Below are 27,884 nucleotides of genomic sequence, written 5' to 3' on the forward strand. Positions count from 1 at the left end.
GCCTGAGGCAGGAATTGAACCTGGGTCTCTGGCAATGTGAGGCTGCAGTGCTAACCACTGTGCCACCGTGCTACCCATAATGAAGTATGAACACCTTTTGATGAAAAGCAGCTTCCAGTGTATTTGTACTTGTTCAAGGGAAGTAGAGACAACCCTGGTAATGATAGACCTGTCAGCCTTACTTTGGTTGTCGGTAATGTTGGAAAAGATTATAAGAGATAGGAGTTATAATCTTCTAGAGAGGTGGTGATTAGGGATAGTCAACACAGTTTTGTGAAGGGTACATCATGCCTGACAAACCTTATTGAGTTTCCCATAATCCAAAAATGTGCAGGTTAGCTGAATTGGCCAAGGTAAATTGCCCGTAGGTGAAGGGGTAAATGTGGGGGAATGGGTCTGGGTGGGTTGCGTTTCGGCGGGTCGCTGTGGACTTGTTGGGCCGAAGGGCCTGTTTCCACACTGTAATCTAATCTAATCTAAACCTCCAATTCCTGCTGGTCATGTTCAGAAAAAAGAACCCTGAGAAGTCTAATGTATCTCTTCTCGAACTGGCACAAAATACCAGATGCCACACATCTGAAATCTAAACGAGATATGGAAAATGTTCAGATTAGGTGGAGGTAAATAGAATTTATACTATTGATTGACTTTATGACAACTGGGAAGAAGTTAGATGCACCAATCTTTAAGCAAATAGAGGCAGTGAAAGGTCATCAACTTGAAATATTAACACTGCTCTTCATATAGAATCTGCTTTCTAATTAGTTAAAGTATTTTTGTTTTTAATTTCAAATTTTCCACTTCAGCCCCATTCTACTTGAGAAAGAACAATTTTTGATGCACATATGAATGGGAAACTGCCAAATGGCTGAGGAACAAATCTTGGCTAATGTAGCGCAAAAGCAGTTTCATATATTTAAAATGTTTTTTGCACTTGAGTGGATCTGATGGCAAAATTACAGTATTCCCTACGTTGATTCACTTAAGGCAAGCAACTTTCAGCACTGGAAATATTGTTTCTCAAAACAAAGCAGTAGATCTGTGAATCTGGATTTGGTTTGTGGTTATGCTTTTGCTAAAGGTAAACAAGAGTCACTCCTAGTTGTTCCATGTTCCATATTCTGTTTTCTAGACTTCTGGAAATCTTGGATAAGCCTGTGATCTTTCACTTCAGGATATATTTTACGAAATTAAATAAACTACTTGCAAGTTTTCAAATGATAAATTGGAGGATTTATCATTAGTTTCAAAGAACTTGGTTGTAATTATAGTATCATCTTGGATTTATATGTTGTCCTGTGTTCCTTTGTCAATGCAATGCAAAGACAGTTGTCTCATTTAGCTCTGTATTGTTCGCGAGTCAGCTTTTTATCTGGCCAGTTGGTTCATGATGTCAGCAGCATGGGTTCAGTTCCTGCACTTGCTGAAGTTGCCATGAAGGATTGTCCTTCTTTTACACTTCCCTCACCTGAGACATGATGACCCTCTGGTTCGATCACCATAACTCCTCTCTGCAAGGAGAGGCAGCCTAATGTTCCAGTAGGTCTTTGGCAACTTTACCTTATTTTTTGGTGGACCTTGGGTCATTGTGTTGGAGGTGATAAACATAAATGCCAATTGTTATTGGGACTAGGAAATAAATATGGTGGACTGATTAACGTAGATCTTGCAGGTGCTCGAGTTGCAGGCTTTCACATCACTTAAGTGGCGAAAGAAATGGAGGCTATAGAACTCTGAAATAAATATTGAAGATTTGAAAATTGTTCACATTATAGAAGAGGAAGTCCTGGAGGTCTTAGAAAACAAAGGTAGATAAATCTCCAGGACCTGATCAAGTATATACCAGTACATTGGGAGAAGTTAGCGAGGAAATTGCCAGGCCCCTAGCAGAAATATTTGTATCATCTATAACCACAGGTGAGGTGCCATAGGACTGGAGGGTGGTTAATATTGTACCTTTATTTAAGAGAGGCTGTAAAGGGAAGCCTGTGAACTACAGACTTGAGTCCGACGTCGGTCATGGCCAAGTTGATGGAGGTGATTCTGAAAAGTAGGATTAACATTGATTTAGAGATTAAGGATAAAGCATGGCTTCGTGTGGAAAAGCGTGTCTCTCAAACTTGGGTTTTTTTGAGGAATCAATTTAAAACGTTTGAGGGCAGAGTGGTAAACGTTTACTTGGATGTCTAGTAAAATCTTTGAAGTTCTGCATGGGAGACTAAATTGTAAAGTTGGATCACATGGGAATCTGGGTGAGCTTGCTAATTGAAAACAAAATTGGCTTTACAGTGGGTGGTGGTGGTGGAGAATTGTTTTTCAGACTGGAGGCCTGTGACCAATAGTGTTTGACAGGGGTGGCTCCTGGATCCACTTTTGTCATTTGTGTAAATGATTTGGTGGATGTAATTAAGGAGGTATGATTAATAAGTTTGTGGATGACACCAAGTTTGGAGGTATAGTGCACATGAAGCTGGTTGACTAAAATTACAAAGAGATCTTGATAAATTGGGTCAATGGCCTGTGGAATGGCAGGTGGAGTTTAATTTGGATGAATGCAAGATATTGCATTTTGGTAAAATAAACAAGGGCAGGACTTTTATGATGAATTGTAGGGCTCTGGGTAATGTTGTCGAACAGAGACCTGGAGTTCAGCTATGTAATTCTTTGAAATTTATCTCAGGTGAAATTTGTTTTAGGTGATTTACACGCTTGCCCTCAATGCTCAGAACCTTTGAATATAGGAGATGGGACGTCATGTTGAGGTTGTATAAGGCATTGGTGAGGTCCCATCTGGAGTACTGTGCGCAGTTTTAGTCACCTTGTTTTAGGAAGGGTATTAGTAAACTGGAGAGGAGAAAAGATTTATCAGGATGTTGCAGGAAATGAAGGGTTTGAGTTAAAAATACTCTGGGATGTTTTTCACTGTAGCTAGGGAATTTTGGGGGTGACTTTATAGAAGTTCATAAATCATGAGGGGTATAGATAGGGTTAGTAACAAAGTCATTTTCCTAAGATGGGAGAGTTCAATATTCGGGGGCATATTTTTCAAGTGAGAAGAGGAAAGTTTGAAAAGATCATAGGCAGTTTGTTTTTGCAGTAGTTTGTGAGTGGAATGAACTGCCAGAGAAAGTTGTGGGTACGAGTACAATTAGGACATTTAAAAGGCATTTGGATAAGTACATGAATATGCAAGGTTTGGAGGGACATGGGGCAACTGCAAGCAGGTGGGGCAGGTGGAACATGGTCAGTGTGGACTAGTTTGACTGAGGGGTCTGTTTCCATGCTGTATGACTCTGACTCTCTGACTATGACCAACACTAACCTGAAAAAGTGGAAGAATTATTACCTGCAGTTGCACTAGCAAATTAGAAACACCTAGCATGAAAGGTCAAGAGAGTGTAAAATCACACTAATGGGGAATTGGAATTTATGAAGTCTTCATTAGAAAGTGAGTTCAGTAGTTAACCATTTGAAATTGCACAAGTCCATTTTCTTCCTGTGCAGTAAATTATTATAATTCTAGGTCAGTGACTTCAGTTTTCAGTTTATTGTAACCAGTTATGCGAATGCTTTTGCTGTAAATGTTGAGGAAAAGCAGGACCTACTTACCAGTCGGAAGCATGGTGATTTGAACAATTTGTCTTGAATCTGAAATCTAGCTGATGGCCCTTGAGAACAATGCTTGAATTTGATGACTTTTTCTTTGTACTGAGCAAGGGTAGAAGTTTAGCACTTTTCATCTAGTGTTGATATCAAACACTCTTTACGTAACTGTGTTACAATTTCAATGCTTTGCTTTGCCCTCAAGCTGAAGAGCTCACCCTGATTTGTGTTATTTTTCCATATCCAGCATCACCTGCATTGCTCTTTTTTTTTTTGCAAATTGCAGTAAAGTGCCAAATTGGGATTATTTTTGCCCATGTTTACTGGTACTTCATTGAGGCTGTCTGACCTCAACACTGACTGAGGAGACTTTCATCTTTTTAAAATTTAAACTGGATGCATATGATATCTGAAGTAAAATCTGTTACTGACCTGTTAGGGAAATAATTTATTTAATGACAAATAATCTATGCGTCTACAGAAATATAGTACAGTTATACTGTGGCAGAAGTTATTACAAATTCTGGCACAATCTGTGCAATGATATGGGCTAAGCTTAGTGGTTAAATGCTTATTAAAGTTAAGTTCAGTCTAAATGGGACAGTAAAGTTTTTACAAATAAGTTAGAGCATCAAGCAAGCCTAATGACTAATATCTTAAATGAGTACTGGACTTGGATAAAATGTTGAAATGTATTGCTACTGATGTGAAACTTGCGGTTTGGAAGTAATTGTGACTGTGATTTTATTGGCAGGCTTGCTGATATTCTTTGGGAATTGTTCACTGTTGATGTTATAAGTGCTTCAAGGCTATTTAATTAAATGACTTGGACCAACTCAAAGAGCAGAAAAATAAGTGGAAGCGCATGGCTATGAAAGTCAACAGTGTCAGTTTACCAAAGGAAATGAGTCTTCAGATCCAATCTGAAATAGCGTAGAAGATTACAGTAGTTCAGAAAGAGTTGGACTGACAAATATACAAAAGCTTGTTTTTGATAACTTGAATAATTATTAAAATGTCATTAGCATCAAGAGGGATCTAAAAAGACAGACTTAATATTGACTAATTTGATCACTCACTGCAGAGCTGTAGAGTGTGGAGGTATAGGTCCTACATTGCAGGATTTGCTTGATTTCAGGAGGATTCTGGTGGATCGGAAAACTGCTTCTGTGACACTGTTCGAGAAGGGAGTGAGACAGAAAGCAGCAAACTGTACACCAATTAGCTTAATATCTCTGTTTGGGAAAATGGTATATTCCATTATTAAAAAAGGAATAGCCGGACGTTTCGACCATAAGATCATAACAGAAGGAGTAGGAGTAGATTGTTGAGTTCCTCAAGCCTGCTCCGCCATTTGTGAAGATCATGGTTTATCCAACATTGCTCACACCCACTTTGCTGCCCTTTGCCTGTAACCCTTGATTCCCTGACTTAACAAGAATCTTTCTATCTCAGTCTTAAATATACAGAAGGACTGTGCCTCCACAGCTGTCTGTGATAAGGAGTTCTTCTCATAAACAGGTTGAGTATTTTAGGAAATTCATCATCTTTAGAAAAGCTGAATGGGATAAAATAGTGTCAACATGGTTTTATGAAAGCAAAATAATACTTGACAGATTTGCTTCAGTACTTTATCACCAGCAGATTTGATAAAAAATTAGTGTATTTGTATTACCAGAAGGCAATCGATAAGGCCCCAAATATTAGGTTAGTGCACATGTTAGCTCAGTATTTTGAGTAATGCTTAAGTATGGATTGATTAACACACTGAAGATTAAATGATTTAGTTGGGTCTTTACTGGGCCCTGTAACTGGTGGAGTGCCACAACGATCAGTCGTAGCTCAGTTATTTCTAATCAGTATTAATGGCTTTGAGGAGAGGGAGTTGCAAACACAAAGTTACCCACTCCTGCCATGATGTGGTGAACTTCTTTATGCTGTTTGTCTCCTCAAGCAGTTAAAAGACTATATTTTCACTGAGAATTGGTGCTTTATTATTATTGTATGCCACAATTCTTTTGAAAGGGTCTATTTAAATTGTGACTCTTCACATGATTCAACAGACTCAGTGCAAGTTTCTCCATGATGTAAATGGGGAGGTTTCATTGTATGAAATCTCGAGGTAATGTATGGCTACTCAAATGTTCTCCAATGGTAATGGGGAAGCATCACTTTTTGAGACCTGACCTCGATTGTTCTTGATCGATCTCTTTCACAATATGACAACAGGGAAAGTACTCAAATGTCATGAATCAACTGTTTCCAAAAGATGGAACCTATAAATAACTTAACATGCAATTGTAACACTGGAACTAATTTAATATTTGTTTGGTAAGCGTAGTACAAAGTCCTGCAACTAATTCTAATGTTGTGCAACCTTTTGTTCACACTTTAAACTAATAACTTGTGTATTTGTGATTATAAATGAATGCAGTTCTATAATTATTTGAGGCTGATATACAGATTAGCCAGTTTCCCATTTGTATTATTGATTAGTTTAAAGTTGGAACCTTAACTCTGCAAACTCTTAAAATTAATTTCGTATGTTTGCTTTGTACTTGGGCAGATATTGTTCTTTAAATTTGGAAAAATTGTGAACTATGCAGAATGGAGTATGTAGCATGAAATCAAAGTTGATTTCCTAACAACTGACTCCCTTGTGCAACCTTTTAAAAAAAAACTTAGTGCTTCCAGATTACTAAGGTAAGCACTTTGTTGGAAATATTTGTACTAGGTTGCAGTTGTTTTGGAAGTATATCAATGTTAATTACTCTGTCCTGTACGGTAGTATCACATGTCTGACAACAAAAGGGTACTAATGTTGATTTGATTTCTTGGTTCATAATTGCACTTGCTCAGATTCAGTTGCTATCCTATTCATATTGTGTACAAAAATTATATTTCATAATTTTCAGAGGTACCCTGTAGCAATGATAGAATTTCATTTCCCAATAGCTAAAGTATTATGTATTTTGAGAATCTGTCAAAATCATTCCTAGATGGTTTTGCAACCATAAACTGGAACATTGTGCTACAATTAACCATTTATTGATACTGCAGTAGAAAATTAGTTTAAAAACAAAAATGTTTCATTAATGAGCTTAACAATATCTGTTTTTAAGTGCAGGTATTTCACATTTAACCTCGTTCAAAGTATTTATTAGTTTGTGGAAATTCCTGGCCAATGTGCTTAAAAATGCTGAAGTCTATCTTGGTGTAAAAAATGCTGTGATTGTTTTAGTCACATGAGGGTTACACTTGACCACAGCAGCAAGCATCTTGCTGGGTTGATCGTACCATAGAAATTACCAAAGAGAAGTCATGTTCTTTGCTATCAATTTTTTAGCTGTGGAAATAGGCATGGGAGGTGTCATCACATTGCACTTTGTAGACAGCAGGGGAGATGAGGGAGGTGGATGGAGGGGAGTTCAAAAAACATTTCACTAGGCTGGTGATGACTGGAGATTGAAGGGTCTGGGAGCATGTGTTAGTGCTTTAATTATTGTATTATCAGCTGAAATTCCTCAGATTGCTTTCCTAATCTTTCCTGTGTCATTGCATGGATGGGAACTGATCCTTCCCTTTCCATTCCAAGTTGCTGTCTAGTCCAGGAGAGATGTCCTGAACCTTGCAACACAACCTTTTGGGGCTTCTGTCTTTGCAAAGGAAAGTAAAAAATTCACTTAACTATATATCCCCTATACACTAAGTTTCTCGTTTCTCCCCCACTTGAATGGTGCTCTGATTATAGTGCTGTGTGAGTTTGCTCGTATTTCCTTTAGCCTGTTCACTCGTCTGCACTGGGAGCAAGAACCTTATACCTACTGGATGAGGGTACTTGCTGAGGCTCATCCAAAGCTAAGTTCTGGATCGCCATAGCGGCATTACTTCCAGTCAAACTGATCTTGACTGAACTTGACCATGAATTAGAGTTGATGTAATTGTTCAAAAGGATTGTTGTCGAGAAGGCTTTGGCACAGTAGGTAATGTTCAGGCTCCTGGCCAGTGGTGCGCTGGTGCGCTCTCCTTTCTATTTTTTTTTAGGCCAGGATGGTGTTGGCGCTTCGGCTGCAGCATTGGTGGTGTGGATCAGGACCCCCTCGAGTGAGGGGTATGGACAAGGTGACTAGAGAGCAGCTGTTCCCCTTGGTTGAGGGGTCAGTTACAAGCAGGCAAAGTTGTTAGGTTAGGGGCATGAGATTGAGAGGGTATGAGGGGAGAAAAATGTTTTCACTCAGTGGATGGTGAGAATCTGAAATGCACTGCCTGGGAAGGTAGTGGAGACAAAAAAAACCCTGCAGATGCTCGAATCCAAGGTACACAAGCAGGAGGCTGGGAGAACATAGCAAACCGGACAGCATCAGGAAGTGGAGAAGTCGACATTTCGGGTGTAACCCTTCTTCAGGGCAGGCTGGAAATCTTAAAACATTTTTTAAAAAGACAATATTTGGATGAACAATCAAGTATCACAACATTGACGAATATGGGATACTTGCAGGAAATGGGGATTGATGTGCTAGTTATCAGTGCAGGCTTGATGGACAGAAATCCCTTTTTTTGTGTTGTATGAATCTAAGGTGTAGAGAGAGGAGATTTGCAAGAATGCTTCCAGGAATGAGGAAGTGTATAGAGATAGCCTTCTCTTCTTGAAGAAAACCTGTGAGCAAGTCTGATGCAAGTGTTCGAAATTGAGAGGAATCAAGACAATGTAGTTTTCAATCATGAAAGGATTGAGAGCAAGAAAATTCACATTTGAAGGAATTGGCAAAAGTGATAGAAAAAATCTTTCTCCCACAGCAAATGGTTTCATTCTGGAATGTTTTTTACCTGAGAGTCTGGTAGAGGAAGATTCAATCATTGCTTCAAAAGGCAATCAGACTGTAATTTGAAAAGAATAAATGTTTCCGGGTTATGGAGAGGAGAAGGCTAAAGAATGTCATTAAATAAAATATTCATTCCAAGTGGTTTGAACGGCCTCCTGTGCTATCATCATTGTGTGATTTGGTGATCATTTGGTAGGTATAGAATTCGGGTAACCTGAGGTGCGTATGAGATAAGAGAGAAACCTGAGAAAGATGAGAGTTCAAGGCTGTGTTAATGGGAGCCTGCATGGATGTTTGACCTAGTAATATAGGAAGGGGAGCAAGTAGATAGGTGGTTCATTGGATGTTCCCCAAGTGTTATTGAGGAAATCAGCCACACTTGGAGGGGAGATGGAAAAAAATGAGTTGGTCTAAAAAGAAAAGTGGAATACAACTCCTTTGTACAATTTTATAATTTGATTTTCCTTAGCTCATTGTAACGTGCTTAACCTAAGTCCCATTGCCATCAAGGTAAGAATTGTTACTTGAAAAGATGTGTTGATAGTCATGAAATTTACATTGATACACCTGGCTTAGTGAAGATACTTTGAAACAAAGTTCCAACTGCGCAATCATGGTCATTACCATTATTTATTGAAATAATTTGAGTTAAATTTTGGCACTAGTTTACGTGGAATCATAGAATGGTTACAACACAAGAAAGCTATTTGGGTGTGTCCATGCTTGACAAGTACAGCGTCTCATTTTGTGCAAAATTTTCTTGGCCCAACACATTTTATTCAAATGATTGTCAAATTCCCTATTGTTGGTGTGATTGGATTTGCTTACTTCAAGTTATAGAGGCCAGATCTGCTTAAACTGTAGGCTGTAATCCCTCGTGCAGTCCTGAGATGGGATTCAGGGGTCATAAGCTCTGAGGCAGCAGTGGCTGCCATTGAGCTCTGAGTGTTAATGGCTGTGACGCCCCTCTCAATCTAAATCTTTGCATTTTTAAATGGTGGATGCTTAATGTTTGCTTCTCCAAACAAAAACTAGCAGAAAGTGAGGATTTTTAAAATCCTGTTGTGTAAACTGTTACCTAAATAGGAAAATAAGTGGTCCTACATCATCATGGGAAGGAAAACAAGATCACATGACTACAGGGAGATGGGTTTCTCTTGCCTCCTGCTAGAGGTGAAGTCTTGCCATGTACATTGTAAATTCTATGTTTAAATATAATATGTTTGCTGCCAGACAAAACTTCAACTGTTAACAAAACTATGGGTCAGACAGCAAACAAAGTAGATGAACAGAAATTGCTGAAGATTAAATGCTATCTTGGTCTCACCCTATGCCACCCTACCCACACGTGCCAGTCTTAGTGTCTTCCCCCATTTCTGGATTCCAGATCAAGTTTCTGGACCCGAATCACTCACTGCTTAAAGTTTTTACTTGGATGACGAATCAGTACATAACCATCTTGAATCGTTGTTTTCTTGTCCTTTGCGCTTCCACCATTTGGATCAGTTTCTCTATCAAATCAAAGTTTCTTTTGATTTCATTCACTGGACATTATTATTGCTGGCAAGGCTGCCATTTACTGCATGCTCTCTGGCCATGAGAAGGGTATGTAATGTGATGCAGCAGAAGACTTGCTTAGCTACTTCAATGGACAGTTCAGCCATCCGTATAACAGTGGCAGGTTCCCTTCCCGAATCAACAGCTCCAAGATCACATTGAGTGATACTTTTGTTTGCAAGTTGTAAAAAAAAGTATTTTGAACTATAACATTAATATTCTGAAGAATGAGATCATAGTTGAAGACTGAGTTTCCAGTTGAATATCATAACTATTATGATATTGCTACTGCAGATTGTGCAAGTTTCATTGAGGCCTGGGTTATGTGATCTACTACAGAAACATAAAAGCTGTTGTAAAGCATTGTATAAAGCAACTTGATTTTGTTTGGCTTTGGAGTCTGTCCAGCGTCTATTCTGGTATGTTCTATGATGGAGAAGTCTGGTGATATGCTATCTATTCAGGAGGGAGGTTCTATTTTAGCAAGGTCGAATAGGGGGCTCAACATGTTGAACACACTATATTATTTACCTCTTTCCTTCAAAGACTGAGAGGGAGTCACCTGTAATTCTCCATTTTCCTGTTTCAGCAATTATGCGAATGTTGATTATCTTTGTGTAGAAAAAGAGAACATTTTTAAAAACTTGGGCTATTTCTCACTTAGCTTGTATGAGTTGACTTTGAGCATCTCTGAAAACCCCTGAATTGTTATAATAGGAGCACTTAGATTACTAACTTCCTGGTTATAGCTTACCAGTGGTATATGTAAATGTATTTTTAGCCTTCTCTCCTTAGGTTCATGAATTTTTTATCTCCTGATTTGGCTTGGTCTTCTACAAACACACTAAACCAGTTTCAACCCTTTTGTTTAGGAATGGAATACAGCTACATATGTTCTGTTTGGGAAAATGTTATTGACAACAGTCATTGTTGGTGCTATTTGTTATAACAGTAAATGGGTGCAGTAATTGTTACTGCTCTTGTAGTAATGGCTTAACATTATTTTTACCTGTCATTTTTGATTTTAATACTGCTTATTTAAAATACATGGGAGTAGGCCATTCAGTCCCTCAAGGCTATTCCACCCATGGAATGTGATCATGGTTGATCTGTAGCCTAACTTTATTTATATACTTTTGGCCCATATCCCTGAATACCTTTGCTTGACACACATTTGTCTGTCCCAGATTTAAAATTAACAACTTCAGCATCAATTGCCATCTGTGGCAGAGAATTTGCATTTGGAAGTGTTTTCAAACATTTCTCCACAACTAATTTTTCGAATATGCCCCCAAGTTCTAGCATCTCTAACCAGTGAAAATAATTTTAATGGCCCTGACTTTTCTTGTTATCATCTTGAAGACGTTGATCAGATTTTCCATTAACCTTAGAAATTCTGGAGTAAGCAGGATGAATTTGTATAATCTTTCAAATTTAACACCTGAAGTCCAGGTATCATTCTTAGAAAGTACATTGTACTCCCTCCCAAGGCCAATATATTCTTCCTAAGATGTGGTGCCCAGATCTGTTCTCAATACTCCCTCCTTCATTGCAATTTTTTGTCAAGACTCCTTTCAGTTAGTAATTCAGGTTTGTGACTGTGTGCACTGAACTTTTTGAAGAAGTGTCCCTTGACTTGACATTCTCACTTAATTCTGTTTTCTGTCCAGAGATGCTGCCAAACCTTGAGTTTCTCTAGCAGTTGCTATTTTGTTGTGTTTCAAATATCTGGCTTCTGCAGTTATTTGTTTTATGTAAGAAAAGATAGGTGATAATGGGGCCTATGAATCGTTGAAAATTCATTGGCTGTGCTGAAAGTAACCTATATCATGGCAAGATCTGTGATTGTGGGAGTAGACGACAGACTAGGAAGGAGGTGTATATGTTCTGAAATCGTTAAGCTCAACGTTGAGTACTGAAGGCTGCAAGATACCTAATTGGAAGATGTGATATTGTTTTTCCAGATTACATTGAGCTTTACTGGAGCACTGCTTCAGTGCTGAGACAGAAGTGAAGCACAGTTGTGTGTTGAAGTGGGTGGGCAAGTGGAAGTTTGGGCACATTTTTACAGGAGAATGTAGGCGCTGTGCAAAGCGATCATCCAGTCTGTTTTATCTCCCCAATTTGGAGGAGATTGCGTTGTGAGCAGCAAATACATTAGACTGAATGAAATACCTTAAAGTAGCTGCTTCACTTGGAAAGTGTATCTGACACCTTGGATGGTGAGGAGAGGAGATATAATTGGGCAAGTGTTCGCACCTTATGGGAAGGTGTGGTGGGAGTGTAGGAGGAGGGTTTATCAGAAGGGTCCCTGCGAAATTCTGACCGGGAAGGGGAATGTGTCTGGTTGTGACATCTTGCTAGAGGTAGCCAAAATGTCAGCTTATCCTTTTACATCAGAAGACTGGTGGTTTGGAAAGTAAGGACAAGGGACTCTTAACATTGTTGTGGGAGGGAAGGGTAGGTGTGAGAGTAGATGCGTAAGAAATGAGTTGGACACATCTAAAGACCTTGCCAACTGGTAGCAGGGAATCCTAGGTTGAGGAAAATAAGGTGCACATGTCCTGAAGAAGGGCTTATGCCCAAAACGTCGATTCTCCTGTTCCCTGGATGCTGCCTGACCTGCTGCGCTTTTCCAGCAACACATTTTCAGCACATGCCCTAAGGCCTTCCCTGCATCATCCAAACTGATGAGATGGAGACACTGCGAGAATGGAATGACGTCTTCACAGGAAGCAGAATGTGAGGATGTATAGTCAAGGTATCTGTGGAAGTCGTCAGATTTTGTAATGGATATCAGCAGGCAACATAAAGGCTTCAGGACTCAACATAGGTTAACAATTTCAGAACATGAGCACCTCCTTCATTGTCTACTACTAAACCCCAGGTCCTGTTGGAAATGAGTTGATTTCAACACCGCCAAGCCATTTTCAACTACTTATTCCTCATAATCAATTATCCATCATCTTTTCCCTTGCTTACCAGCAACAATCCCTTTGTCTGTGTACCTTTTCTCTTTCTCTCGCGCACACTCTGCTTTTCCCTTTGTCACCAGCATAGATTCAGCCTTTTCCTAGCTGATTTCTAATATTGGGCCACTGGACGTGAACACTAACTCTAACTCTACTTTCCCTCCATAAGTGCTGTCAGACCTGAGTTTCTTATCTATTCTCCACAGATTTTGACTTTTCCTCCTTGCCAAATCTGAACCTCCACAGATAAGGCTATAAGACATTGGAGCAGAAATTAGGCAATTCATCTCATTGAGTCTGCTCCACCATTCAATCAGGCTGATAAGTTTCTCAACCCCATTCTCCTCCTCCTTCCCCATAACCTTGATCCTCGTGATATTAAAGAACCTATCTCAATCTTAAATATACTCAATGACCTGACCTCCACAGCCTTCTGTTGCAATGATTTCCATAGATTCATCACTTAGCAGGACTTATACACTTAATGGTAAGATCCTATATGGACTTCAGTAAGGCGTTCAACAAAGTTCCCCATGGGAAGCTGATTAGCAAGGTTAGATCTCATGGAATACAGGGAGAACAAGCCATTTGGATACAGAATTGGCTCAAAGGTAGAAGACAGAGGGTGGTGTTGGAGGGTTGCTTTTCAGACTGGAGGCTTGTCACCAGTGGAGTGCCACGAGGATTGGTGCTGGGCCCTGCACTTTGTCATTTACATAAATGATTTGGATGCGAGCATAGGAGGTACAGTTAGTAAGTTTGCAGATGACACCAAAATTGGAGGTGTAGTGGACAGCGAAGAGGGTTACCTCCAGATTACAACAGGATCTGGACCAGATGGGCTGAGAAGTGGCAGATGGAGTTTAATTCAGATAAATGCGTGGTGCTGCATTTTGGGAAAGCAAATCTTAGTAGGACTTATACACTTAATGGTAAGGTCCTAGGGAGTGTTGCTGAACAAAAAGACCTTGGACTGCAGGTTCATAGCTCCTTGAAAGCGGAGTCGCTGGTAGATAGGATAGTGAAGGTGTTTAGTATGCTTTCCTTTATTGGTCAGAGTATTGAGTACAGGAGTTCGGAGGTCATGTTGCGGGTGTACAGGACATTGGTTAGGCCATTGTTGGAAGATTGCGTGCAATTCTGGTCTCCTTCCTATCAGAATGATGTTGTGAAACTTGAAAGGGTTCAGAAAGGCTTTACAAGGATGTTGCCAGAGTTGGAGGATTTGAGCTAGAGGAAAGGGCTAAAAAGGCTGGGGCTGTTTTCCCTGGAGGGTCAGAGGCTGAGGGGTGACCCTTATAGAGGTTTACAAAATTATGGGGGGCATTGATAGGGTAAATAGGGAAAATCGTTTCACTGGTGTTGGGGAGTCCAGTACTAGAGGTTTAGGGTGAGAGGGGAAAGATATAAAAGAGACCTATGGGGCAATGTCCTCACACAGAGAGGGTAGTATGTGTACAGAATGAGCTGCCAGAGGAAGTGGTGGAGGCTAGCACAACTGCAACATTTGGGAGACATTTGGACAGGTATATGAATAGGAAGGGTTTGGAGGGATATGGGCCAGGTGCTGGTGGGCGGGACTAGATCGAGTTGGGATATCTGGTTGGCATGGATGGGTTGGACCGAAGGGTCTGTTTCCATGCTGTACATCTGACTCTCTGGCTGAGGACGTTTCTTCTTATCTCTGTTCTAAAAAGCTTTCCCTTTTGCTCTTAATGCTGTACCTTCAAGTCCTAGACTCTCCTACCCATGGAAACATCTTTTCTGACATCTACTCTATCGAGGCCATTCAGTATTCTATATGTTTTAATTAGATTTCCCTTCTAATACTTAATTAGAAATATAATTTTGCCTTAAATAAAACTTGGCAGCAGAGAGCTTTCTTGTTTGCACCCTCAACTGACTACTCAGGCATTCCAGTAGATTGAGATATTTGAGAAATTGACTCAAAATTGAATTGACTGTTGACGCTTAATGTGGCCATTGGATAGAATGAAAAGTATGTTTACATTGAGACAAATTTTTAAAAACTAATTATAGTACAGAATAATATAGCAAAGCTTACAGTATTTGATTTACAGTACATAATTTTTGCTGGTTTATCAGGAGTTCCAGTTCATAAGGTGCCAGTTAAAACTAAGTTTGCTATATTTTTGTTATAGAATCTACTTCAAACATTTGGTCTTTGTCGAAAGGGTGAGCTTGAACTAGTCCTTGGCAGAGCATTCCTCTTTTGCCAAAACAGATTGGGATCTCCTTTTTCACGAAAGTGTCTTCATACTTGTAAGCAACAAAACAGATATATTAGCCAGTTATCAAGTATATCGCTCCTGTTGACCATACAAGATGGGACATTTTTGTTTTGATTAAGCTAATAGATCTACTTAGTGCAAAGACAAATTAAAATACCATGGATATAGAATATCCACAGAATACCCAATATTGCAGATAATCAGCAGATCTGTCAATCCTGTCAAGAGAAATGGAATTCATGTTTCAGGTCAGTAGCTGTCAATAATATTGATCCTGTTCTGCCATTCATGGCTGATTGAACACTTTAATACTTTGGACCTATCCTCTGTCCATAACCCTATATACCTTTGGTAATCATCACTGCTTCTAATGCTGCATAAATGTGCAGCTGCTCTATGTAGAGCACTTGATGTTAGCATGGCGATGGTATCAGCAGTGAAGATAACATGAGAGTGTGGAGGGGACAGCATTTATGCTATAGTTTGTTTTGGTTGGGTTGGGGGTCGCTGGAGCTAATGCTGTAGGTGAAGAAAAGATGTTGTTAGTTCAGCTTAAGTGATCAGTGTGAGAGAATGGCAGAACAATTGTGTCTCCTGCCAGACTTGAAAGGATAGTAAGTGGGATGGAGGGAGGGGAGGACATGGTAAGTTTAAAAAATGGTATCAGTATGCCAATCGTGGTGTTAGTTCTGGAAGTCACAATAGCACACTGACTGTCGTCCTGCACAGCTTGGAAGAAATTTTAGAGGTAATGCTGCTGGTAATCATAGAAATCCCTGCAGTACAGAAAGATGCCTGCATATCCCTTGACACTACAGAGCAATTTAGCATGGCCAATCCGCCTAACCTGCATGTATTTGGACTCCGACTGGAAGCTAGAGCACCCAGAGGAAACCCATGCAGACATGGAGCGAATGTACTAACTCCCCACAGTCACCCAAGGCTGGAATTGAACCCAGATCCCTGGTGCTGAGAGGCAGCAATGCTAACTACTGATCCACTGTGCAGCCCCCACAAATCTATCATTCTCTCCCTGAAGTATGCGTGAAGTTTGAGCAATCTGGCGGAGAATTTCAAAGGTTCAAGATCCTCTGAGTGTAAACTTTGTTCCTCATCTCAAACTCAAGCCATTATGTGGAGTTGTCAGTGTTGGACTGGGGTGGACAAGGTCAGCAGTCTCATGACACCTGGTTATAGTCCAATAGGTTTATTTGACATCGCAAGCTTTTGGAGTGCTGCTCCTTCATCAGGTGAAGTCCAGAGTGCCTGCTGGACTTCACCTGATGAAGGAGCAGCACTCCAAAAGCTTGTGATTTCAAATAAACCTGTTGTACTTTAACTGAGTGTTGTGTGACTTCTGATTTTGTCAAATCCAAGTGGCATTCCCCTTATTTTTAAATTGGGTCCCCTGGCCTAGATTTCCCAACCAAGAAAATAATCTTAACTTCATCTATCCTTTCTATCCTGTAAGTATTTGTTAAAACTACTAATGTCACTTTGTTTTTGAAAACACGAGAGGATACGGGACCAGTTTGCTGAGTTTCTCTTCATAGGACAGCTGTGCTGCCCTCTGAACAAGTCTGGTGTTCCTTCATTGCAGAGCCTTCATTGTACTCCCTTTATAGCTATAATACATATCCTGTGATGAAGAAGGTACATGTTACTCCAGGTGTGGTCAAGCCAAGACAACTGCTGTGCAATTGAAGCTAGATGTCATTACTCCTGTACTCAAGTTCTCTCGTAATAAAAGCTGATATTTTGTTTGCCTTTCTAATAGTCTGCTGCATGAGCAGCATGCTGGGCCTAAAAGTTTTCGACAAGGGCACCTAGGTCTCTACATTTGCACTGTCTAGCCTAGTTGCATTTAAGCAACACTCTGCATCTGTTTCTCCTACCAAAGTCAATTACGTAGCATTTTTCTACCAGCCATATACCTGCCCATTCAGTAGGCCCATCAAAATCATCCTGATGCTGCTTTGTATCTTCATTAAGCATGTTCTCACTTTGTTTCAGCTGTAAATTTGGAAATATTACATTTTGTCTCCACCTTCAAATCAGTGTATGTTGTGAAAAGCTGACGTCCAAGTACCAATCCCTGGATTACCCAGCAGTCATACAGCCTTCCAATGCAAGAGACCCATTTATTTGTACAGGTTTTTCTTCTTGATAACCAGTCGTTAATCTGTGCAAGCACATTAACTCCAAATCTCTCTTCTTTAACTTACCAAGCCAACCTCTTGTGGGAGGCTTTAAGGTCTGATGCAAGTGTATGACATCCATTGGCTGACCTTGATCAATTAAATATTAACACTTCCAAAAGCATTCCAAGTTCATCAAACACTACTTCCTATTCACAAATCTGTGCTATGTTCAATCAAAACGTTATCATGTAATGGTCTATTTATCACATCCTTCATAACAGTATTTGACAGAAATGGAAGAGTAGGAAGAAAATCTGCAATGTAAGAAATGGATGCAAGAAATGCCCAGACTCACTCTGAAGAGAATGAACAAACTGGCCATTTCTGGCAAAGTTGACTAATGCTGGATAACTCCCTAACGGCAAACTGGCAAGAATGGAGTTGAATACCAGAGCGGCAGTCTCATCAATGAGTTTATCAGAAGCAGCGAAGTCCACATTGCGCTGCAACTCAACAATTGTGTTAAGAATGTACACAGGCAATGTGGTGCCTCTTAAGAGGTTGATTCAATGTGAATGTTCAGTTATATGATCGGTCTTAAGGTTTGTTCTAAAGTGTCAAAGGAAAATTTCCAACTTTGATTGTGAAGAATGTGGTTGAAAAAAATCAAACTCAACTGGGCTGAAGTACATTGTTTGTCAGGCTCTGCTATCTATCTCATTCAAAAGAAACATGCCATTGTTTTTAATGGGGATCTGGGAAGCATGGCAGATATATCAAATTGAAATTCAAGGATGTGAATCAAGCAAAGTGTTGCAATGCTGGTTCAGTCCCTCATGCAGTTGAGGCAGAATTAGAAAGGCTGGTCAAGATCGAAGTCATAAATGAGCTATGAGTAAAAATTGATTAGTACACATTTGCGGTGATTTTAAGGTCACTAATTCAGAACTCTGCGCTGAACAGTATCCTTTGCCTTTAATCAATTTAACTATTTGCGGAGTAACTGGAGGTCAACTTCTCAATAAAACTGATCTTTAGTCAAGCCTATCTCCAGATGAAAGTGTATCCTGTGTCAGAGAGAAATACTTGATGACTGTAACACACAAAGGACTTTTCAAATACAAGAGACATCCATTTGGAAGCACATGTGCATTATTCCAAGGTGCTATGGATCAGATTTTAAGTGGATTGGGAAGGATTCATTGTTGGCTGATACTTTTGTCAAGGGAAGAAACTCCCTGTAAGCAGTTTGTGGGCTTTTCCTTACTGTCAAAGGGTGTCTGTCCATAGGAATTTAGTGGGATCTCTTTAATGCTTACTGTGTACTTTTGAAAATTAAATGTAATGTATGTTTTTAAGAAAAGGCCACACAGTGGTTGAAAGAGTGGTACAGCTGCCTCATAACACCAATATTGTAAAAGTGCAATTCAAATATTACTCTTGTAATTTTTTTCTAATTTGTCCCATTTGTTCAGTTACTTAAATGGGAAGTTGGGAAAGAAAATCTCAGCAACAGAAAGATGCTATTCGACTCTTGATTATGATAGAGCTGTTGCACCTTTGTTAATTATCCTAGTACTGTTTACCTCCTCTTCTCTACTAATGTATTTTTAATGAAATATTATCTTATTGTCCGAAATGTAATGCACAGCTCTAATTAGATATTTGTAAGGTTCCCTTCTGAAGTAGAATTACTTGACTAATTTTGAAATTTGATATGAAAACTCTTAGCCATTTTGGTCAACATATTTCCACAGTTAAAATACAATTCAGTTTAAAATTCTGGTACTTGAAACATAGAAATCAAAGTAAGCCATTTAGCCTTTCAAGCCTGCTCTGTCATTAAATATGATCACAGCTGATCATCCATTTCTACCCTGTTTATGCTTTCTCCCCATACCTTTTAGCCCTAAGAACTAGTCTTCATTTCAGTAGCTATTTACTGTCATTTAAGAGTAGAGTGTGCCCTGTTTTGCCAAAATATTTTAATTTTTCTGTTGTCTTCTGGCTATTTTTAACAAGTTTAGTAATAGAATATCTTATCTTACTGCCATCACATAAATCCATTGACCATCCTAATTGAAACATGAAACATAATTTCTCAGTTTCATAAAATTTTAATAAAACATTGACATATTCTTGTGATCCAGGCAAGCAAATGATGCACCCACTTATGTATATTTGGCCACAAAACTACTCTCAATAGTATACAGCTTTCATATGAAACATTGAAAATACTTCTCAAAAGAGTAACCAGACAATAAAATTTACACCAGCAAAGCATATGTTTGAACAGGGATTTAATTAACTTCTAAGAAGCATATTGAAGGAGGGGGAGGTTTTTGGATATTAATGATAATCCTGAAAAATGTACAATCAAGCGAGCCTTCCTTTAAGTGTCATGCATAAACATTCATGTGAGGTTCATTTTTTAACTGACGATATGAAATGTTCATTATTACACTTTAAAAAATAAACCTAAGATTTTAAAAATGTTTAGATGGATAATATCGACCACTGGCCTAGCTGCTGCTGTGCGAATTGGTAAAAATAACATGAAGTATGTTAAATTATTTAATAAACACATGTTGGCAATACTTTAATCTATTCAGAGGGGTGTTTACTAGCAAGTAAATGACATGAATAAATGTTGTCCAGCCAGTCAGCCATTCTTTATTAATTTCCTGTTTCTAAAAGGAATGATGCTGAGAGAAATGCTAAGTAGTAATGAAATTAACAATGACTTTATTCTCCTGTTTTCTAACCAGTAACAAACTTGTGTTCATCAAATCTTTCCAGGAGGCTTTCCTTTGGCCGCTTGATTTCTTGGTTAACTGCATTGTATAATGTGCTGCAGAGTCACACAGATCAAAACCGTTTGCAGATTTATTCAGCTGAATTGAGAGAAATATTAAACATAGTTATCATTGCAAGTGTGTGGTCCCAGAGGACTGGAAAATGGTTAATGCAGCACCCATTTAAGAAGGAAGCAAGGTAGAATACAGGAAATTTTAGGCTGGTTAGCCTGACTTCAGTCGTTGGTAAGATTTTGAGTCAAGACTGTGGAGTACCTGAAAGTTCAAAGTAGAATAGAGCTGAGTCAGTGCAGTATCATCAATGGGAGGATCATGCCTGACAAATCTTAGAATTGTTTGAAGATGTAATGAGCAAGTTAGAAGCAAGAGAGCCAGTGAATGTGATCAATTGGATTTCCAGAAGGCCTTTGACAAGGTGCTGTTTAGAAGGCTACCAAATAACAAAAGAGCCCAAGGTGCTAGTGGCTAGCTACTCGCATTGATAGAGTATTGGCTGCCTGGCAGGAGACAATAAGGATGAAGGGTCTTTCCCAGGACTACAGCTGGTGACTAGTAGAGTTCTGCACAGGTCTGGGTTGGGATAATTCACATTATACATTAAGATCTGGATGAAGGAACTGAGGGCATTGTTGCCAGATTTTCAGATGGCATAAAGATACGTGAAGAGACCAGTTGTATTGAGGAAGTGGAGAGGCTGCGCAGGGGCTTGAACAGGCTCGGAGAGTGCGCAGAGAAATGGCAGATGAATACAATGTGTTAAAATGAGCAATTAAGCCCTTAAGTCAGAAGATTAGAGGTGAATACTATTGTAAATGGGAAAATTCTTTGGAAATCTGAAGCAAAAAGGGATTTGGGAGCTCTAGTTCAGGATTCTCTTAATGTTAACGTGCAGGTTCACTTGGCAGTTCAGAAGGCAAATACAATGTTAACATTCATAAGAACAGAGATGTACTGCTGAGGTCTGGTCAGACCAGATGAATATTGAGGGCTGTTTTTGCGCCATGACCTAAGCAAGGGTATACTGGCATTGGAAAGGATATTGAGGTTTGTGAGACTGATTCCAGCAAGAAGGGCTTCTTGTATGAGGAGCAGTTGAGGACCCTGGATCTGCACGTATTGTTTAGAAGAATAAGTGAGGATCTGATTGAAACTCAGAATATTTGGAGGCTTGTACAGAGTGGACATGGCAAAGATGTTTCCATTAGTCGGAAAGATTAGGACCAGAGGGCACAGCCTCCGAGAAAAGAGATGACCCTTTAGAACTGAGATGAGGAAGGATTTCATTAGCCAGAGGCTGGTTAATTTGTGGAACTCATTGCCACAGAGGGCCAAGTCATTGAGTGTCTTTAAGACAGAAATAGGTTCTTGATTAGTCAGGGGATTAAGGGTTGTAAGGAGAATGGAATTGAGAAACCTATCAGCCATCATTGTGGAGCAGACTCGATAGGTAGAATGACCTAATTCTATACCGACATCTTATGGTCTTAAAGCTGTAGTTTACTTTTGCAAAATGGTCATCTTAGTTGCAGGTAAATTTTCAACTTTTCCTAATCCAGCTAATATTTTGGACTGACTCAGAAGAATTTTTAAGATTCTGCATTGTTTTAATGTTACTTGTTAGTTGTTTTATAAGAAAATAATTTCATCTGTCAGATCCCTGCTGCCAAACCAATTGATGTTGCTTGAATTTTTGTCTCATGGAGGTTCATGGCAAAGTTAATCTCATTTGCTCCATTCCCTTTTCAGTTGTTTGATACTTCTACCTTTTGAAAAGCCAACTGCAGAAGTTATAAACATTATTTTAGCAACAAGCTAAATATCTGTTAATAAATATGTTTACAGTATTAAACATTAGTCAATTTTGTTAATGCTTGCTCACCAATTGTTTTCATGTCTTAACCAGGCTTATGCTTCAGGGTGTGATATCGTGATTTTAGCCAGTGATTTTGAAAGACTTCAAATTATTCCTGGAGCCAAACATGGAAATATCCAAGTTGGATGTGTTGATTGCTCCATGCATCAGGGAAAGGTATGTTGCATTACTTCCAAATTGTGTGCCTTGATAATGCCATGGCGCACAGAAGAGGCAATTCAAATTCTTGAGCTCAATCATTGCTCAGTTATTGTATAGATTAATGATATTTTACCTGCTGTGATTCCATAACCACTTCCCTTTTTTAAAATGAGAGGTTACGTGGTGGTCATGTTGGCATAGTGGTTAGCATTGCTGCCTCAGTGCCAGGAACACGGGATCAATTCTAACCTTGAGTGACTATGTTGAGTTTGCATGTTCTCCCTCTGTCTACATGGGTTTCTGCCAGGTGTTCTGGTTTCCTTCCACTGTCCAAATATGTGCATGTTCGGTGGATTGGCCGTGCTAAATTACCCTGTAGTATCCAGGGATGTGAAAGCCAAATGAATTTGTCACGGTAAATGTAAAGTTACGGTGATAGGGTAGGAGTGTGGATCTGGGTGTGACGTTCTTTGGAGGGTCAGTGTGGACTTGATAGGCCAAGTGGCCTCTTGTTGCACTGTGCACATTCTATGATCCTACATTAACAAAATATTGAATTCTCTTAAGGTGGAGGTGGAAAGAATGTTTTGCCTCCTGGGTTCACAACTAGAGGACACTATTAAAATTAGGTTACCTATTATCAGTCAGAGGTGAGGGGATTTTTGTTTTTGAGTCATGCAACTTTGGAACTGTGCCTCAGAAGGCACTGTCTCAGAAATCCCCTTTAGTTCCAAAGAAAACTTCTATCAGACTTGCACTGTTAAGTCTGTTTTTCTCTCCGCAAGTGCCAGATCTGCAGAATTTATTAAGCAGTCACTGGTTTTATTTCAGACATCCAACATCTACAGGACTTTGCTTCTAACAAATGAGCCATGATCTTGTTAATTGGCTGATTGTCAAAGGGCTTACTGCTTCTAAATCCTGTGATTTCCCATCCAGCAGTTCAGTTTCTGTAATTTATTAATATTCCTCTTCTCATGATAAAAATACACTCATTGTTTGATTCTGGTGTACTTAATATCTAATAAAGCATTCCCAAAATTGGCACTTGGTTTTCTATTTGGTGAGTTGTTTGAAATAGTGGAGGTTGAAAGAAACTTGAGATCCAGATTACTCAAATGTCATGAAAAGATTCAAAGAAACTGCAAATTTTGGAGCATTGTTCAGGAAAGATTGTAAAGATTAAACCCAGCATTTACAAACTACTCAGTTTAGCTTCCATAGTGGGGAAGTTTATCGAAACCATCGTGACAATTTTTTGTTTCCTGGATAGAGGTGGGTTGATTAGGAAGAATTCAAAAGTGGAATTTGTGTTTAATTGACTAGTTAGAGGTCTTTGGATCAATAACACTGTTGATGTGATGAGTTTGGACTTTGAGAAGTTGCTTGATACAGCAACAGCCCTGAGTGGACTGGTGTAGGTCATAGGTGAAGTGGGCTAGTAGCAACAGAGATGAGAAATTGACTGAGTGATAGGGAATACTAATGATCAATCGATATATTTCAAGCAGGTGGACATTTAGGGGAATTTCTAAGGGATCGGTATTGGGACCTTTTTGCTTTTCCTGAAGTAAGTCAGTCATCTGGATCTTGATGTATAGGTGACCATTTCAAAGTTTGCAGATGACACAAAACTTGAAAGAATTGTAAATTTTGAAGAGGTCAGTGTAGAAGTCAAACATGGACATATTGAAAGACAATATGGACAACAGGTGGCAGATAGCATTCCAAGCAGAAAAGTTTGAGGTAATTCTTTTTAGTAACACTGAAATGAAATAAGACTGGGGATATATTTCCAAAAGGCATGCAGGAGCAGAGGACCCCAAGTGTACATACATATGCACACAGATTACTGAAAGTTGCTGAAGAGTTTAATACAGTTTCCATGACTTTATTATTTGGGCATAGAGTACAGGAACAAGGAGCTGATGCTGAACTTGTGTAAGACACTTGTTAGGCTTCAAGTTGGAGAACTTTGTGTTGATATTGGTACCACATTATAGGATGTGAACACATTGGCGAGAATGCCAAAGTTATTCCAAGAATGGTTCCAGGGATGAGAAATGTAAGTTTTGACCATGGATTGAAGCAACTGAGACTGTTCTCCTTGGAGAGAGGAAGGGTAAGAGGAAATCTAATGAAGGTTTTCAAAATCATGGGGGACCTGATCAGCGTTGATGGGTTTCTACCACTTGTGAAAGGATCAAGAACCAGAGGGCATAGCTTTAAATTGATCAGAAGAAGCAGCAAATATTAATGTGAAAATCTTTTCGTTTCAGATGTGAGTAGTTGGGGTATGAAAGTTGGGGTATGCATCGCCTGAAAATGTGATGGAGGCAGGTTTACTTGAGGCATTAGGTGATTATTATTTCTATCCAAATAACATGTCAAGATATGGGGGAATAAAGCAGGAGGCTACCTGGAGGCATTGTTGCTCATTTGAAGACCCAGTTCAGAGATCAAGGGCTGAATGGCCTTGTTCTGTTCTGTTATACTTGTGAAATTCTGTGAAATCTTAAGATAACAACCTTGGAATGAACAGGATGTGTTTACCAGAATTATACTGGAGTCCAAGGTTTGGATTGCTAGGAGGGATAATACAAGTTAGTTAATACATCTTTAGCCTTACATCTTTAGTAAGGAATTCTTGACGCCACCTTCTGATATAATCAAAATAGATTAATTAGCTGTTCATTCATTACTCTCTTTTTTGGGGGCTTCTGTTCTTTGCTTTCAGAAGGTAATGCACTAAAGTTGTTGATGACATGTTGCAACAGAGTTCAAACATTCTGCATAGGTGATGGTGTGACTCGAAGTCGAATCCCAAAAATAAATTTGGCTTGATAAATCTTTATTCTGTTTAGTTAGTTAACGTGATGGTTAGTCACTGAGGCACATTGATAATGGCCACAGATTTTCTTTAAGAACGGAACAGAATTTTATTACACAAGAAATTTTTAAAAAGCTATCAAAATAAAGGAGAAATTTGGGAATGCTCTTGAAATAGGCATTAAAACAAAGTTTCAGCACGTTTCCGGATACTGTCTATGATTTGAGATTCAAGTCTAAAGAAATTAGTCCTCTATCTCAAATCTTTAGAGTTCTTAGCTGACTCCTTTTAGATCTTCTTTCATGTACTGTGGAGACAGTTTAATGTATCATTTCTAAATCTGATGTTTTGTGTATCAGAATCAAGTTTCTCAATTTTAATAACGCACGAATATCTACCCAAACTCCCCTGCTTTGGAAGTGTTACAAAACACTCTCGTTCTGTTGAAATAGCTAGTCCCTGGGCCAACTTAATACCATCTTTTACCCCCATGTATAAGTTACCCAAGGCTGGAATTAAACTCAGGCCCAGGGCGCTGTAAGGCAACAGTGCTAACCACTGAACTACCAAGCCACCTCTGATCAATCTTTAATCAATCAACTTTAATTAGTCTTCTGCAGCTTCAATATGTTTACAACACGTTGTTACTAGAATGATTGGGATGCTAAAGGAAGTCAAACAAGAAATGGAAATCAAAGTTTTTTTTGTAAGATTAAAAAAGTCGATCTTTAAAATGTCGTCTTACTGCAAGGCAGGTTGCAACAATTTGCTCATTTCTCCATTTGCATTAGTGGATATTTGATCTTTTGCTTTCTGAAGTGATGTTCACTGTACATCTAATGCGAAGATTGCTTGTTTTCTTTTATCCCATGACAACGATGAAAAGTATGGTATGTATCTATTCATGCTATATTCCTTTATCTGAAATTAATTATTGGAGATGTTTGCAAGAGATTTTCAATAAAATTGGAAAATTATTGGGTGGCAAAATAAAACTATGACCTAAGTTTTTCAATGTATGAACCTGTAAGTGGGGTATCACTTTATCTCCGAGGAATCGAGCAGAATATTCTCAGTTTAAGGCAAAGATGATTTATTGACTTTTAATTTCTCTAACTCTGTGAGGTGATTTTATAAATTTTCCAAGCATAAATTTGATTGCATACTTGTAGGAATAAACAATCCATTTTAATTTCTTAAATGTGTTTTCTCGACAGATTGCAGCATCGTATGGAAATGTAATCTGCATTTTTGAGCCCATTGCACTTTTAAACCAGAAAACTAAACATTCTACGGTTAGTGGAGATAGCTTACACACTTGTTTTTAGCCTATCGGAAATGTTGCTCCCTTGAAATTTGATGCGTTTCAATCTCAAAATAGTTATTGGTACCTACCTGGTTAGGCTTTTTAAAGGTTTTTTTTGTCAGCAAATGTTTTGCACAGAGAGACTTTATATTTCCTAGTAGAGCTTCTGATCGTACATTATGGAGTGTGCACTTTAATGCATATCCAGGTAGGAATATGCCATTAGGATTTTAGTGTGCAGGACTTTGTAACAACAGAAGAATGAGGAGCAAGATTTGCTAGTTTAGCTCCCAAGTCTGTTCCACCATTTAATGCAATCATGGCTGATTTCATCTCGGCCTTAACTTCCTTTCCTGGATGGTCCTCATAACTCTTTCATCGATTGCTAACTAAAAATCTGGCTATCTCCTCAAATTTATTCTCGCATACAATACTTTTGATTGTCAAAAACCCATCTGGCTCATTAATGTCCTTCAGGGACATTTGTCATCCTCATGTGGTCTGGCCTACATGTAACTCCAAACGTACAGAAATATGCTTAAATCTTAACTGCCCTTTGAAGTGGTCTAGCAATTCACTCAGTTGGATCAATCATTAAAAAGTCTCAAGAAAAAAATGAAACTGGATGGACCACCTGGCATGGACCTATGCAGCTGAAATAATAGCGACAGAAACGGCCCTGTCAATCCTGCAAAGTCCTCCTTAGAAATATCAGAGGTCAAGTGCCAAATTTGGGAGAGTTGTTTCTCTGATTCTTCAAGCAACAATGTCACGCTCTGCCTCTAAAGTGCGATTCTATGTCTTAGATACCACCATCACCATCCCTGGATATGTCCTGTCCTACCGGCAGACAGATTCAACAGAGGTAGTATGCATTAGGACTCATTAACATCCACTCTGGATCCTGTGAAGTCTCATGGCTTCAGGTTTACACATGGGCAAGGAAATCTGCTGATGAATCAGTAGTCCTCATGATATCAGTTGGAGGCACTGAATAATGCAAAGGCTATGGGCCATGACAATATTCTAGAAACAGTATTGAAGACTTGTGCTCGAGAACTTGCTTCTCCCCGAGGTGTGCTGTTCCAGAACAGTTACAACATTGGCATTTACCTGACAATTTGGAAAATTGCCCAGGTATGTCCTATATACAAAAAGCAGGAGAAAGAGGGGGGGTTTAAACTAACTCTGCAGGGGCATGGGAACCCAGACTGTAGCTTTAGGGTGCAGGACCTGGAGTGTAGGGAGGTTAGGAACATGGCATCATTTTCAAAGGAGGGTGCCTGTAAACAGGAAAGTGATTTGAAGTGTGTATACTTCAATGCAAGAAGTACACGAAATAAGGTAGGTGAACTTGCAGCATGGATTGGTACCTGGGATTTCGATGTTGTGGCTATTACGGAGACATGGCTAGAACAGGAACAGGATTGGCTGTTGCAGGTTCCAGGATTTAAATGTTGTAGTAGGGTCAGAGGTGGGGGAAAAAGAGGGGGAGGTGTGGCATTGCTTGTCAAAGATAGTATTACAGCGGTGGAAAGGACGATGGATGAAGACTCACCATCTGAGGTAG

General features: G+C 39.2%; 1 protein-coding gene across 4 annotated transcripts in view; it reads left to right on the plus strand.

The window, feature by feature from the left end:
* LOC122560620 (dmX-like protein 1) overlaps positions 1-27,884 on the plus strand; it is a 236,632-nt gene that overhangs the window by 10,790 nt on the left and 197,958 nt on the right. For all 4 annotated transcript variants that reach the window (XM_043711479.1, XM_043711440.1, XM_043711459.1 and 1 more), the window contains exons 2-3: positions 22,068-22,193; positions 26,226-26,303. In XM_043711479.1, the coding sequence (XP_043567414.1) occupies positions 22,068-22,193; positions 26,226-26,303 (204 nt within the window). The remainder of the gene's footprint in view (positions 1-22,067; positions 22,194-26,225; positions 26,304-27,884) is intronic.

The sequence above is a fragment of the Chiloscyllium plagiosum genome, chromosome 2 (genome assembly GCF_004010195.1).
Source record: "Chiloscyllium plagiosum isolate BGI_BamShark_2017 chromosome 2, ASM401019v2, whole genome shotgun sequence".
Lineage (NCBI taxonomy): Eukaryota > Metazoa > Chordata > Chondrichthyes > Orectolobiformes > Hemiscylliidae > Chiloscyllium > Chiloscyllium plagiosum.